The sequence below is a fragment of the Physeter macrocephalus genome, chromosome 17, assembly GCF_002837175.3.
Source record: "Physeter macrocephalus isolate SW-GA chromosome 17, ASM283717v5, whole genome shotgun sequence".
In the NCBI taxonomy this organism is placed as follows: Eukaryota; Metazoa; Chordata; class Mammalia; order Artiodactyla; family Physeteridae; genus Physeter; species Physeter macrocephalus.
The window spans coordinates 7,008,651-7,024,618 of NC_041230.1; the positions used below are offsets into that span (position 1 = coordinate 7,008,651).

The 15,968-nt window shown below is 49.5% G+C and overlaps 1 protein-coding gene across 2 annotated transcripts; it reads right to left on the minus strand.

Moving 5' to 3' along the window:
• Nucleotides 1–1,316: 1,316 nt before the first annotated feature.
• On the minus strand, nucleotides 1,317–12,974 carry PRODH2 (proline dehydrogenase 2). Of its 2 annotated transcripts, XM_028478152.1 has the most exons (10): nucleotides 12,709–12,974; nucleotides 12,436–12,632; nucleotides 12,208–12,346; nucleotides 12,039–12,125; nucleotides 6,640–6,720; nucleotides 6,398–6,553; nucleotides 6,131–6,297; nucleotides 3,011–3,121; nucleotides 2,537–2,622; nucleotides 1,317–1,561 (listed from the first exon to the last, which is right to left on the minus strand). In XM_028478152.1, the coding sequence occupies exons 1-10, from the start codon at nucleotides 12,880–12,882 to the stop codon at nucleotides 1,377–1,379; spliced, it is 1,383 nt and encodes a 460-aa protein (XP_028333953.1). In that variant the 5' UTR covers nucleotides 12,883–12,974; the 3' UTR covers nucleotides 1,317–1,376. The 2 variants fall into 2 exon arrangements, with proteins under 2 accessions (XP_028333953.1, XP_054935086.1); XM_055079111.1 differs by lacking the exon at nucleotides 6,398–6,553 and having other exon boundaries at nucleotides 12,709–12,882.
• Between the last annotated feature and the right edge of the window lie 2,994 nt (nucleotides 12,975–15,968).

The window sequence follows — 15,968 nt, forward strand, 5'->3', positions numbered from 1 at the left end:
GCCCTTTATGATCCCTGCTCTTGGCTGTCTTTCCATGCTTTTCACCCACGCCCACGGGCGGTTTCCTCTGTCTCAGCCCCAGCCTCTCCTCTTTGCCCCACACCTGGGGCTCCACAATGTCCTGGACACCTCTCCCCGGACGTCCCCTGGGACCCTCACACCCACTGGGTCCCACACTGGCCTCAGTATCTCCCCCAAACTGCATCTCCTCCCAGATGCCCATCTCAGAGTTGGACCCACTGTCCCGTCTTTAAGCCAGAACCCTGGGCCTGGCCCTGAATGTCTCCCTCAAATCCAGCCTATCAGCTCCACGGCCCTTCCGCTCAGTCTCCTGATTGTTCTTTTCTGCAGCCCCCTCCTCCCTTCCCCACACCCTGCCCTGCTCTACCCACCTGCCAGGATTCCCCACCCCAGCTTCCTCTGGGCTCTCAGGCGGAAAGCTCAAGGTCCATTCGCCGTGCTGCAGCCAAGGGACTCTCACTAAAGCCCAACGTGACTCTGTCCCTCCCCTGCTTCAAAGCCTCCTTACTCCCCAGTGCCCTTGGGACAGAGTCGATACCCTGAAGTGTGGCACCAAAGACTGCATGTTCTGGCCCCCCCGCCTCCATCCTTGTCCCCCGACGCCGCAGTCTGTTTATGCACATGCCCTTGTCTTGGAATGCTCTTCTCAGTATTCACTTGGTTATTCTTATGAATTCTCTGGGACGCCCTCTTGATCACCAGGTGTCTCCTCTGGCCTCCTACAGCCTCCAGGCTTTTCCCAACATTGCCCTGATACTCAGCCTGGGCTCCCCTCATCACAGCCCTGACCACCCCGGGCCGTCACTGTCTGAAGATGGGTCTGTCTACCCCTACTGGACTAAGAGCTCTGTGAGGCCAGGCCTGGGGTTGTGTTTGGTCACTGTTGTGTCCCTAGCACTGTTCACCTGGGAGCCTAACTCAGAAGGAGACTCAGTAAATGCTTATTAAATGAGAGAGTGGCTTGGTTCTTCTCTCTGTCCCTCTGGGGACATGTGGCCTTAGCCCAGCCTCTAGATCAGTGCCTCAGTGTCTACTTTTCATCTGTGCTCTTCACCTGGGCGTCCACTGGAGTGAAGAAAATTCCCGCGTGAGCCACTAACTGGCTGAGTAGAGCTGACCCCAGGCCCATCGCAGGATCGTCTGCCTCAGGGTTGGTGGGGGAGCTCATTAGTCTTTGATCAATGCCCTTGCTGTACTCTAGGGTCATCTAAAGATCTCTCTTGAGCCACAGAGCCCCCTTAGCTTGGGCTGGCTGAGGCTGAGATGAGCCCTTCCCCAAGGAGGTGGCTTCCGTACAGGGCAGCTGCCTGGGCAGCAGCTCAGGACCTTTATTGACCATATGACCCCTGGGGGTGCTAATGGGGTACCCTCAGGCCCCGCCCCAGCAGCCTCCGCCGAAGTTCTTGGCTGAGCAGTTCCTGTTCCCTGCGGGCACCACGCAGTACACTTTGGTTCTCCTGGGCCCTCCGGATCAGGTAGGGGATCACTTCCTCCAGGGATCCATAGGGGATGGACTTGTACACGGCATAGCCAGCCTGCCCTGGAGGGAGAGTATTTGCAGGGTGTGGGCTGGTGTTTGGGGAGAGGCTCCCCCAGGCCCCATCTGGAACAGAGATTTCCATTTCTGAGAACATGGCAGACTAGGTGGGTTGGACAAAATCTCCCACTGAAAAAACTAAAAATCCTGGAGTAAACATTAAAAAAAAAATCTTCTCAAAGTTATGAAAATGCTGCCGAGAGAATAAGGAATTTACTAATCCAAGAATTAAGAGAAAGTGAGAATCCAGAGAAGGAAGGGTTACACAAGAAGTATTTCTATCCTGAAGGCAAAATTGAGCTGCTATTTAATGACTTCAAAGCTGAGGGGGTACAGAAATGGAGGCCCAAAGCCTGACCAGGGTAAGAGTTATAAAGGAGAACTTCCCCAGATTAAGTTGGAACCAAAAATCTAGACCCTCAAAGTTAGAGATAACAAGAAGTCAAACCTCCCACCCTCCCTCACTCCCAGGGAATGGCCTTGACCATGAGTAGAGCAAGGAAAAAAATAGAGAAATCCATCTCTGATAGGTTGTAGCCATGGGTTAGTCCCCTAAAATATTTGCAGCCCCAATTTGCATCCCTGGGATATCTCAAGAAACCTCAAGCTGTGAAGTTAGGGCGCACTGATTTTGTACCCCTTAGCACCTGGCAGAAGAAAACGTAAATCTTCTGGTCTCAGGCCCTGGTGAACAACACAGTAAAGATAACAAAGCACACAGGTGACAAGATACCATGATGAAGAACCAAGAAAAACAACAGACCGCAGACACAGAGACACAGGCCTGCAAGGCCTTCAGCTATGGGACAGATCCATCTGGAAAAGTGTCTGGCGCTCGCCGGCTGCAGGCTCTGGATGGGAGCCTGGCCAGGCATTGTCTGGGAATGGAAGATGGGATCTGTTTGGGAGGGAATGAGGCCTGGGGCTGACTGGGTGGGATGTGGGAGTGGGTCTGGGAGGGACGGATCATTCACATACCCAGTGCCAAGGAGACATGGTCACACATCCCCAGAAGTTGTCCAAAACAGACAGGCCCATCCAGAGGAATGCCCAGCTCCCACATGCTACAGAAAAGGCCACATCATCAATCCAGACAGTGGCTGGAGCCAGAGCTGAAAGTCAGCCATGATGCACTCATATGGCTGTTCTAGTTATTCAAATATTGAAGTACTTCCAAACTCACTGATAAATAAGCACTGCCCTGGGCCCCCTGAAGGATCCCCAGTGAGTCCCCACTTCTTCCCTGGAAGCCTGGGACCTCCCCATGCCCCAGCAAATAAGGGGCAATGCCTTGTTCAGCTGGGGCCTATGGGAGCTGCAGGTGTAGCAGGAGTTAAATATTTTGAATATCCTCCCCAGATCCCCTTTGAACCTACTGGCCCACACTGTCCCTCCCCTTGTTCCACATCCGCCACCCTTTGGGCACGTATTTCCCTTTCCCCTACTTCATACCGCTTGGTTGCCTGGTGAACAGAGTCCTCATTGTGGGAAGCCACCATGAGGGGGCACATGGAGCCACGATGGGACACCTGGGTCAGCATCAGCTCCAGACAGCGGCTGTAACTGAAGGGAGATGAAGGTCTGGCGTATGACACCTGCTAAGTGAGGGTCAGGCCCCAGGGACTGGGGATTTCTGTCCTTGGGAGGTGGGGGTGCCTAAGGGCAAGGACCCTGAAGTCAGGAAGTACCTGCATCCCACCTGCCTCCGCTACGAGAGACATCCCCTCTCTGAGCCTTTTTCTTCTCTTTAACAACCCACGTTCACCTAACAGTGTTGTTGTGAGGATGGAGTGAGATGAGGGTGGACATAAAGCCTCTGGCACAATGGCACTCTCACAGCAAAGGGCCACATCACACAAGATGACATTTATCCAAGGTCATTCACCGCAGCAGTGTCTACAGAGCAGGGTTAGTAACAACCCAAATGTCTGTAAGTGGGGGACCGGCTAAATGAACACCCAGAGGAGAGTGGAGTGCCCCTGCAGGGGCAGGGAGACCCCGTGATTACATGGAGATGTGAGTGGACGTGAACTGTGTCAGTGTGTTCATTTTCACATCATTTTGATTTTTGAATCATGTGAATGTATTATTTATTCAAAATCTCTATTAAAACATTAATGGTACTGTGCTGGAGAAGATGTGGAGAAATTGGAACCCTCCCACTGGGCTGGTGTGAGTCTAAAATGCTGCAGCCACTTTGGAAAACCATCTGATAGTTCCTCAAAAAGTTAAACATGGAGTGACCATATGACCCAGCGATTCCAGTCCTAGAGAACTCAACTTTTAAGAGAATGAAAACTGTATGTTTACACAAAAATGTGTATGTGAATGTTCATAGCAGCACTATCCACAATTGACAAAAAAAGTGGAAACAATCCAAATATCCATCAACTGATGAAAGGATAAATCAAACGTGGAGTCTCCGTACAATGGAATATTATGCGACCATAACAAGGAATGAAGCACTGACACATGCTACACCATGGTTGAACCTTGAAAACATTATGCTGAGTGAAAGAAGCCAGGTACAAAAGGTCATATATTATATGATTCCATTAATATGAAATGTCCAGAATAGACAAATCTATAGAGACAGAAAGTAGATTAGTGGTTGCCAGGGACTGAGGGGGGGGTAGGAATGGGGAGTGCCTGCTAATGCATATGGGGTTTCTTTCTGAGGTGATGAAAATGTTCTGGAATTAGATAGTGGTGATGGCTGCACAATCTTATGAACATACTAAAGGCCACTGAATTGTACACTTTAAAATAGCAAATTTTACGATATCTGAATTATATCTCAGTAAAAAAAAAACAAAAATGGTGCCAAATGATTAAGCCTGTGGGACACAAATGTGCCTAGGAACCTTCATGGGCTTGGATGCAAGCTTAGCCTTCATGGCTTGGCAACTTGCTCTGGAAGCTTGGTAAGTACTTGCAACTCTACAGACCTCTCCTTGGTCCACTGTGAAATGGAATTGGGCTTTGAAAACTCCATGAGAACAGGGCCTGGTGGCCACCTTGGTTGCCACTGCAACCAGGGTGCAACACAGTTCCTGATCTAAATCAGGTGGTCAGGGACTTCCCTGGTGGCACAGTGGTTAAGAATCCGCCTGCCGATGCAGGGGACACAGGTTCGAGCCCTGGTCCGGAAAGATCCCACATGCCGCGGAGCAACTAAGCCCATGCGCCACAACTACTGAGCCTGAGCTCTAGAGCCCGTGAGCCACAACTACTGAGCCTGCGTGCCATAACGACTGAAGCCCGCGCAACTAGAGCCTGTGCTCTGCAGCAAGAGAAGCCACCGCAATGAGAAGCCCATGCACAGCAAAGAAGAGTAGCCCCCACTTGCCGCGACTAGAGAAAGCCTGAGCGCAGCAACGAAGACCCAAAGCAGCCAAAAATAAATAAATAAATTTAAAAGAATAAATCAAGCGGTCAGCAAGTATGTATTGAAAGAATAAATTCTTTCCTTTCTTTTTTTTTTTTTTTTTTTGGCTGCGGCCTCTCGGCTTACATGATCTTAGTTCCCCAACCAGGGATTGAACCTGGGCCCCTAATAGTGAAAGCCCAGAATCCTAACCACTGGACTGCCAGGGAATTCCTTGAAAGAATAAATTCTTTCTTCCCAGGGCCATGGGATGGTGGCCCAAGGAACTCACAATGATTTGAGGTGAGTAAAAATGTGGGTTCTAGAGCCAGTCTGCCAAAAATCTTGGCCCTGCCACTCACTAGCTGTGCGACCGTGGGTCAGTGATTCCACGTCTCTGTGCCTCGATTTCATCCTCTGTGAAATGGGGATGATAATAATAGCATCTACCGCTTGGGTTGTTTATTCATTCTTTCAACAGATCTGTACCGAGCACCCACCACACAGCAGGTGCAATTTTAAGCACTGGGGGTTCAGCAGTGAACAAATCAGAATGCCCTGCCCTCCTGGGCCCACGCTCCCGTGGGTGAGACGAATAATGAGCAACCGAATGTGAAACCTCAACTGCTGATAAGTGCCGGAAGAAAAATAAATCTAAGAAGTGAGTGGGTGTGGAGAGTTCTAGTTTTTGATAGGGAGGGCAGGAAGGTCCCCTGAGAAGGTACCAACAAGGAAAGACCTAAGGAGGTGAGGGATTGAGCCACACCACTGTCTGGAGGTAGAAGGTTCTTGGCAGTGGGAACAGGAAGTGCAAAGGCCCTGGGGGTCATCAAGGAGGCCAGTGTGGCTGGAGTGAAGTGAGCGAGGGGACAGGATTGCAGGCCGCTGCAAGAATCTGGGGTTTATCGAGGGTGCACTGGGAGCCATGGGAGCCATGGGAGGATTTTGAACTGAGGAGGGACAAGATTTGAGGCCGGTTCCCTCTGGCTGCACGTGGGGACCGAATGGGGAGGGGGGATAGAGAAGGGAGCAGGAAGCCCAAGGAGGAGGCTGCTCTTCAGGTGGGAAGTGACGGTGTCCTGGACTGGGGAGAGGGAGTGTTGTGTAGACCCACATAGGACACTCAGCACCACGGGGAGTGAGCTCTAATGAAAGGTTAGATGCTAATATTATTTGTCTCAGAGGCCAGCCTGCCCCAGTCCCACCTCTGACTGGTAGCCTTGTAGTCAGGCTGAGTGGGATCTTCGGTACCCTGGAGCCGGGCCACCTCTCTCTCCTTGTCCAGATACGCCCCTCGTACCAACTTCACCCCGAAGGCCAGGCCAGCCCTGTCTGCGGCCTCAGCATCCCGCCTCAGCTGCTCGTAGGTGTCCTGGCAGAGCACAGGGGCAGCTTCGGGTCAAGGTGCTGGGACCCCGGCCTGAGGTCCCCTCCCCCGGACACCCCCACCCCACCCCAAGGGCACCACACACCTTCAGATAGGCCTGGTAAGTGTTCCACACCCAGGGCCCACCTTCCCTGGGGCTGTTCCAGCGAGTGGCCAGAGCGGCCACCAGCAGAGAGAGTGCAGGGTTCAGGGAGGTGTACTCAGCATCCACCAGGAGCCTCACATGTTGGGCCCGGGCGTGCTGAGGGTGAGAGAGACTGTGGTCGGGCCCCCAGGAGTGACCAGCAAGCAGGTGCAGTGGAGCCAGACCGCGGCCGCAGGTGTTACCTGTACCACCCGGTGCAAACGGTTCAAGGAGGCCTGGAGATGCTGGGTTTGCTCGGCATTGAGGCAGGAGACCTGGAGGTCCTGTGGGGGGCAGGGGGTGGCAAGAGCAGTTCAGGGCTCCTGGACCCTTCCAGAGGCTAAGTCTTCTCTCCCCCACCAGCAAGAAGGGAAAAAAAGTTTGGAAATTGTTAGAAATCTGAAAAGTAGCTGTATCACATTGATATTATTTATTGAGGTATAATACAGTGGTTGAGAGCTCAGAATCTGAGTTTGAATCCTGGCTCCACCACTTACTGTGTGGCCTTGAACAAATCATATAACCTCTCTGGGCCTCAATGTTCTCCTCTGTAAAATGGGGGTGATAATACTAACTACCTCATGGAGTTGCTGTGTGGATAAAAATGGGTTAATATATGAGATGTGCCTGGACATAAACAGGACAGGACAGTGTCAGAATAAGCACTCAATACATGTTATAATAATAGGTGGCTTCAAATGCCATCTTATGTATTTAATCTTCACAATGATCCTAGTAGGCAGATGTTATTCCAAGCTCCATTTTCCAGTGGGAGAGTGACGTGACCTGGAATTAGCATCTAGAAAGTGCTTGGAACAGTAGCTAGCTCATAATAAGAGCCCTAAGTGTTACCTCGCATTAGTCTCTTGGGACCTCAGTTTGCTCATCAAACTTTGAAGGCCTCATTGCAACTCACAAGGCTCCCCTGGTCTGACCCCTCTGCTCTCACCTCCTCCCACCCTCCACCTGGCTTACTGCCCTCCAGCCTCACTGGCCTCCCTGTTAGTCTTTGAACATGCCAGGTACCTTCCCACCTCAGAGCCTTTTCTCTGGCTGTTCCTTCCGCCTGGAACACACTTCCCCCAGATGTCCACTTACTTCACTCCAACCTCTCCGCAGGGTCTTTATTTCAATGCCACCTTCTCTATGAGGTTTTCTCTGGTTTGAACTTGCAACTCCCTTCCTGGGGCTTTCCTTTCCCCTTCCTCAGCCTTATTTTTCCCTATAATGGCTGTCTATACTTGTAACATATCGGCTTTGTTTTTTGTTTTAGTATAATTAAATATTTATTACATTTTTTCACACACTAATGGATAGAGTGAAGAGAGGGCAGTGTTTCTCTGTGTCTGTCACTGTGCCACACTCCCCATCTGAATCCAAGATCATTTGATTGTAAGGGAACAATAAACAGAAACCTTTCAAAAGAGCTCAAGTGAAAGGGCGGTTTACTAATATGGGGAAGCTCTCGGCGCCCAATTTCAAAAGTACCTACTTTATCTGCATTAATTAATTTGATCCCCTAAAACAATTAAGTAAATATTATTCCCAATTTCCAGATTAGGAAACTGAGACCCCGAGAGAGCCTAAACTTGAAAAAGAATGATTTTCCTGGCTCGGTGCGCTGCGCCCCGCCCAAACTCACCGGCACGAGGCCCGGCAAGCCCCGACTGGGGGTTTTAACAATTGTCTCTTGCGCCTCCCAGACTAGCAAGTAATTACCTCGAGGGCAGAGATTTTGTTTATCTTGGTTATCATCCCCACCCCCGGCACAGCACCTGGAACGTGGTAGATGTTCAACAAACGTTTAGGGAATTGTTACATTTGTAATGTGGAAATAATAACTGTCCCTAGTTCAGGGTCCTCTTATGGGGATTCGAGGGTGAAGGTGAGCTGCTGGTGACTCAGGGAGTCCAGCTGGGTTCAAAGAAATTGGGAAGTTAAAGAAAGAGGAACAGGTGGAATTTAGGGCTCCAGTATAGTCAACAGGATGGATATGGATCCCATCCTGGGGGAGAAGACTCTCCAGGAGAAGGGAAGGGTGAGGAGCACCTGCAGAGTTCTTCTCCCCAATCAGAGAATTGGCTCCCTATGGGGCATCATCCCAGGAGAGTTCTGGGGTGTGAGCAGCTGGTGGAGCCGCCACCCTCACAGAGGGCCGACAGGGTGCCAGATGCAATTTCAGGTCCTCATTTACCCTTCACCACCCTCTGAAGTAGGGACTATTGTCATCCCCATTTTACAGATGGGGAGACAGAGGTGAAGGCACAGAGAGGTGAAGTCATTCGTCTAAAATCACACAGCTTGGGACTTCCAAGCTGTGTCTGGTGGAGAATGGTTAAGAATCCGCCTGCCAATGCAGGGGACACGGGTCCGAGCCCTGGTCCGGGAAGATCCCACATGCCGCGGAGCAACTAAGCCCGTGCGCCACAACTACTGAGCCTGCGCTCTAGAGCCTGAGAGCCACAACTACTGAGCCTGCGTGCCACAACTACTGAAGCCTGCACGCCTAGAGCCCATGCTCCACAACAAGAGAAGCCACAGCAATAAGAAGCCCACGCACCTCAATGAAGAGTAGCCCCCGCTCGCCGCAACTAGAGGAAGCCCGCACGCAGCAACGAAGACCCAAAGCAGCCAAAAAATAAAAATAAATAAATAAACTTATAAAATCACACAGCTTGACCTGGGATTTAAACCTCAGCATCTCCAGGCAGAGAGTAAATACTTCCCTCAAACACATATAAACCGCTTAGGACAGTGCGTGGCACGTTGTGAGTGGTAAGTTCTCCACCATTAATTTACTGTTTCAGACTCACTTGCTCCATTCATTTACTCATTTATTTAACATATGTTTATCACATCTTGTCTAGGTGCCATGGCCTGGGATATGGCCGTGAACAGGACAGTTATGAGTCGTGCTGTGGAGCCAGTGGCTGTGAAGACCAAGGTTGGGTGGGGCCTGGGATCTGGGATGGGGGTGGTAGGACTGCTCTGAGATGGGGACAGGAGGAAGGGGCAGGTCTGGGGAGACACAGGCCAGTGTGGGACCCAGTTGGTGTGAGGGGTCTGGGGGACGTCCAGGCGGAGGTTCCAGAGGGGCTCAGAGGAAAGGCTGGGGCTGGAGACAGAAGGCAGGTATTATGAGTGCAGAGCAGGGAAACAGGCTGTAGGGGTGGGTGTGAAGGCCCCTTGGAGGGGAGTAAGGACTGAGAGGGGAGTGAGCCGAGACCTCGCCCTGGGGAACCTCCATATTTAAAAGTCAGGCAGAGTAAAACCTAACAAAGATTGAGAATGAGCTGGCAGAGATGGAAAAGGAACACCAGGTCTGATGGTGTTGGGGAAGCCAAGGGACGCTAGTGACACAGAGGGATGAGGGCCCCTCTGTCATCGTGCAGATGCCAGCCTGGCAGGGGCTTTAGTCTTTAAAACCACCCTGGGAAGAAATTACTATCACTGTCCTCACATGAGTAAACTAAGTTCATGAAGAGGTGAAATTCGGTACACTCCAAAGCTGATCCTTTGGAGCACTAAGTCCTGCTCCTATGTGTTCTGTGACACATATTAAAAATTACAAATTAAAAAAAGAAACCTCAGCAGGTCCCAGGCAGCATTATTTGGGGTGATGGAGACTCAGAGGCCACCCAGGTGTCCATCCCAGGAGAGGTAAACCACGCGGCCAGAAGCAGCCATTAAAAACAATGGATTGGGCTTCCCTGGTGGCGCAGTGGTTGAGAATCTGCCTGCCAATGCAGGGGACACGGGTTCGAGCCCTGGTCTAGGAAGATCCCACATGCCGCGGAGCAACTGGGCCCGTGAGCCACAACTACTGAGCCTGCGCATCTGGAGCCTGTGCTCCGCAACAAGAGAGGCCACGACAGTGAGAGGCCCGCGCACCACGATGAAGAGTGGCCCCCGCTCACCGCAACTAGAGAAAGCCCTCTCACAGAAACGAAGACCCAACACAGCCAAAAATAAATTAATTAATTAATTTAAAAAACAAACAAACAAACAAAACAATGGATTAGGGACTTCCCGGGTGGTCCAGTAGTTGGGACTCCACACTCCCAGTGCAGGGGGCCCAGGTTCGATCCTTGGTCAGGGAACTAGATCCCACATGCTGTAACTAAGAGTCCACATGCTACAACTAAAAGATCTCGCACGCGGCAACGAAGATCCCACGTGCCACAACTAGGACCCAGAGCAGCCAAATAAATAAATAAATATTTTTTAAAATGGATTAGATGTACACAGAGACGCCTGGAGGGATCTTAAAATCAGAGTGCTCAGTGAAAAGAGTAAGAAACAGAATGCCATAGATAACATAATGTTACTTGTGTGCGTTTAAAACTATACCCTCTCCCCGCAACCCAGCCCCATTGATGGAGAAGGGCACAAGGGAACTTCCTGCAGTGACGGAAATGTTCTATACCTTGATAGGGATTTGAATTGCTCTGGTGTGTATTTGTCAAAGCTCATCAAAGGACATTTACAATGTGTGCATTTCATTGTATGTAAATTTTACCTGAAAAGAAATAAATACTGAGCTCTAATTAGCGATGTGCATTCTGAAGCATTTGGGGGAGAAGTGTGCTGATGTCTGCAACTTACTTTGAAATGCATCAAAAAAATGTGGATTGATGGATGGTTAGAGGAATGGATAGAAAGATAGATACGATTTAAAGCAAGTATATGCCCAGTGGCATGGACATACATACACTACCAAATGTAAAACCGAGAGCTAGTGGGAAGCAGCCGCATAGCACAGGGAGATCAGCTCAGTGCTTTGCGACCACCTAGAGGGGTGGGATAGGGAGGGTGGGAGGGAGGGAGACGCAAGAGGAAAGAGATATGGGGATATGTGTATATGTATAGCTGATTCACTTTGTTATAAAGCAGAAACTAACACACCATTGTAAAACAATTATACTCCAATAAAGATGTTTAAAAAATAAATAAATAGGGCTTCCCTGGTGGCGCAGTTGTTGAGAGTCCGCCTGCCAATTCAGGGGACACGGGTTCGTGCCCCGGTCCGGGAGGATCCCACATGCCGCGGAGCGGCTGGGCCCGTGAGCCATGGCCGCTGAGCCTGCGCGTCCGGAGCCTGTGCTCCGCAACGGGAGAGGCCACAACAGTGGGAGGCCCGTGTACCGCAAAAAAAAAAAAAAAAAAAAAAAAAAAAGTTACAGTTAATTTTTAAAAAAAGAATAAATGAAAGAATAAATGAGTGAGTGAATGAACCAAAACCCATTGGTCTAACCATAGCTTCCAGCTAGTTAGCACACACAAGCATAGCTGAGTTGATTGATAAAATATTGATTACTTTCTTCTAGTTGTTAAAGAGCTGCTGTTTCAATCTCTCCTCTGAGAGCTCCCAACCCCCAGGCCCCTCCCCTAGAGTCCCCAGGTGACCCACATTCCATTTATTCCAGCCATGCCCCAGGTCCGTAGCCACACTTATTCTGATCATTCTAAGCCTGGAAAGTAGAGGTAGTTAAACATTTCGAACATGCCGCTGGCGGGTGCCTGCTACCTCCAAGTCCAGGGGCCTCTGCTTCCCCCACATTCCCCACCAACTCTTCAATCTCCCCCAGCCTGAGCTCCTTACCTGCCCAGAGTCCATGGCTTCTGCCAGTCTTTCAGGGCTCAGCTCCAAGGACCCCCCTGGCCTTCGGACGCGTGAGGTTAGCTCCTTCTGGAATGGGGTGGTAGGTGGGGTAGCGAGGGGGACCTGGGGGGCGCCCACCCCCTCCCCTCCCACGCTGCCAGTCCCTTACACAGAGCCGAGTGCTCATCAGCGCCGTAATCTTCAGCTGCATGAGGATGTTTCCAGTCGGGCCAGGGCTCTCCAGGAGGCCTCGTGACAGGTCCACACATCGAAGCATGGCGCTGAGGTTCCCCTCATACCAGGCCTCGCTGCCCAGCCAGCAGGCGTCAGGGTTGGAGCCCACTAACCCCCTTCTTGCAAGCCTCCCGGCCACCCTGGTCCCTGGCCCCCTACTCACCCAGTCTTGACAGCTGAGTCTGGCTCCTCCTCAGTGGGTACTGCCAGCAGGGGCCGGAGGCCTAGGGTCTGGAGCTGTTGGACACAGCCCCTCACCTCCTCTATGGTCTCACCAGCCACAAACTGCCCGTAGATGGATGCTCGGAGAAGTGCGCCCGAGAGCTGGGACCCCAGGAGTCGCTGAGACCAGGCTTGGAGCTGGGGTGACAGGGAGCAAGGGCTCAGAGCCTGGCCCTGGGGACCCCCTGGGCCAGTCCCCAGGGTCACTGCTCACCGCCAGGCCGTGGGTGACCAGAGGGGGCCAGGCACACAGCCGAAGCACCAGCAAAGCCCGGGTCAGTTCTCCTGTGCCCTTGAGGTGGAAGGCCCCACCATCAAAGCTCAGGGGCTTCCAGCCCCCAGGGGAGGGGCCAGCTTGGGAGCAGAGCACACGACAGGTCCAGAGCATCAGGAATCCTTCGCCACTTCCACACCAGGTCAGGGGGCTATGGAGGCAGCTGTCCACCTAGTGCCCCTTGCCCGGCCAGGGGCAGTGACTGATTAACCAGACAGTAACCAGGGAAAGGCAAATCTTTAGCATCACAGGCTCCTTGAGGGGCAGTTAATTATTAACTTATGGGGACATAGTTCAGAAAAATGGGGACAGGAAAGGAAACCCCCCAAAACAGCCCCCAACGACCCTCAGAATAACAGCTCACAATTGTTAGGTGCCCATCATATGCCAGTGGGTGTTAAGTGAGAATGTGGGCTCTGGGAGCAAGGCAGTGTGGCTTTGTGATCTTGGGGAAGTTATTAACCTCTCTTGTTGCAATTGCTTCATCTTAAAATGGGAGAGAGGGTAGTGCTACTGAATAAATTTGAAAATGCACATAACCTTTTACCTATCTGTTCCATATTAAGTATGTATCTTAGAGAACTTGAACATGGGCATCAGGAAACATGTACAGGAAGAAATGTTCCCAGCAGCATTGTTTGTAATAGTCCCAAATGCGAACTACCCAAATTTCCATCAACTGGAGAATGGATAAATACATTGTGGTATAGTCATACAACAGAATACTACAGAGCAATGAAAAGAGCATAAACTACTGAAACATACAACCACATGGATAAATCTCACACACGTGGTGTGTGAAAGAAACCAGACGCCAAACAGCCAAACAGGACATGCTGTCTTATTCTATTCAAAAAACTCAAAAGCAGGAATAATGAAATGGCAATATAGTATGGGGGATACATACATGGGTGGTCAAACTATAAAGAAAAGGCAAGCAAGGAAATTATTATCACAAAAGTCAGAGAGGTGGTTACCTCAAGGGATTAGAGGAGTTGTAACTGGGTAGGGGCTCATGGGGGCTTCTATGTCCTTTTTTTCTTAACTTGATGATGATTCACAGTTGTTCACATTATAAGTTTTTTTTTTTTTTCTTTTTTTGCGGTACGCGGGCCTCTCACTGTTGTGGCCTCTCCCGTTGCGGAGCACAGGCTCCGGACGCGCAGGCTCAGCGGCCATGGCTCACGGGCCCAGCCGCTTCGCGGCATGTGGGATCTTCCCAGACGGGGGCACGAACCCGTGTCCCCTGTATCGGCAGGCGGACTCTCAACCACTGCGCCACCAGGGAAGCCCTATAAGTATTTTTTAAAGCCATACATTTATATTTTACACTCCTGAATGTACAATACATTTCACAATAAAATAAAAATAAGAAATTAATCATAGTATCAGCCTCACGGAGTTGTTATGAGGATCCAGTGAGCTCGTGGACACACACAGCCTGGTATACAGTATGTGCTCAATACATACTGGCTGTGATCATTAAGTTTTGTGTACGTACAACCCCATCGGTGTCTATGCCCCTGAAGAGGTATATGACATTAATCACTCCTGTGTTTAGGGATCCCCAAAACCACCTCAGGCTCACCGATTCGCTGGAGGGACTCAACTCAGAAAAGCTGTTTTACTCATGGTTATGATTTATTACAGTGAAAGGATACACATTAAAAATACCAAAGGGAAGAAGCTATGGGACATAGGAGACATATGACCTGGAGACACCAAGACAAGACATAGGTCCTGGAGACACCAAGGCAAGCTTCTCATTGTCCTTTCCCAGCGGAGCCTAGTGAATGGTGCTCAATTCTCCCAGCAACAAAACATGAAAACACACATGGAGCGCCACAGCCAGGGACATTCACATGAGCCGTGGTGTCCAGACTTTTTATTGGGGGTCAGTCACATGGGCATGGCCTACCTCCCACATGACTGACCTTAGTCTCCAGCCCCTCCAGGGGTCAAGCTTATACTGCACAGCCCAAGGACCCCAGGTAAACAAACATACTCCTAAGAAGCAGGATATTCCAAGGGATTAGAGCTTACCTCCCAGGAGTTGGACAAAATTAATCCTTTAATGCACAACCTCCAATTCACAGATAGTAAAAGTGGAGCCTCAGAGAGGTAAAGATGTCTGAAGTCACACAGCCAGTGGCCAAGTGTGGATTTAATGTCCTTGTCCCCTAAACCCCAGGAATAAAATGTTAACCACCCTTTTTGCAGTCTTTTCCTCAGTACCTAATTCACAGAATCAAGGGACAAGAGTCAGACTATAAATCCAGAAAATCCTGGGTTAAAAAGTCTTTAAACTTTTTTTTATTACATGCACAGTTCATATTTTAAAATTAAGATAATACAAAAGGAAAAGGAGCGAAACAGTTTCTCCAACTCCTCAATTCATGCCTCTAAAGCAACAGGGTATCCTTGCAGAGGATAGTTTGTGCATAGAAACACACCTATATAATATAGCTCCTTTTTGTTACATAAATGAGAAAATACTACTTGTTCCTTTGCACATTGATTTTTTTACTTAATGTATTTTGAGGGATTGTTTCCATCTCAGCACATATAGCTGGATCTCAGATTTGAAAGATTTTATGTTATTTCTTTCTTTAATCTTTGATAGATTTCACCAGCAAAGCCATCTGGGCCTGGAGCTTTCTTTGTGGGAAGGATTTTAATAATAAGTTCAATTTCTTGAATAAATATATTTTCTATTGCATCTTGAGTTACTCTCATATGTTGTGTTTTTCAAGGAATTGGCATTTCATCTAAATTGTCAAGGCCTTGACACAAAGTTGTCATAATATTCTCTTTACATCCTTTTAATGGTGACAGAACTTGTGGTGATAATCTCTCTTCCAACCTTGATATTAGTAATTTCTGTTCTCTCTTTTTTCCATGATCAGTCTAACTGGGGAGTTTATCAATCTTGTTGATTTTTTCAAACTTTGGCTTTGTTCATTTTCTCTATAGTTTGCTGATCTGCCTCATTTTTAACATTTGCAGATTGTTGTGTTGAATGGATTCCCATCACTGATAATTTCTTCACTTTCCCTGACATTTTATCATGAAAATTTGCAAACAAAGTTTAAAGTTGTCCTATAGAATGTCCTACATATTGTATTTGCCTGATTATGACGTCACTGTGATGTCATTTAATGTGTTCCTTTATCTTCTGTATTTCCTGTAAACCAGAGTTT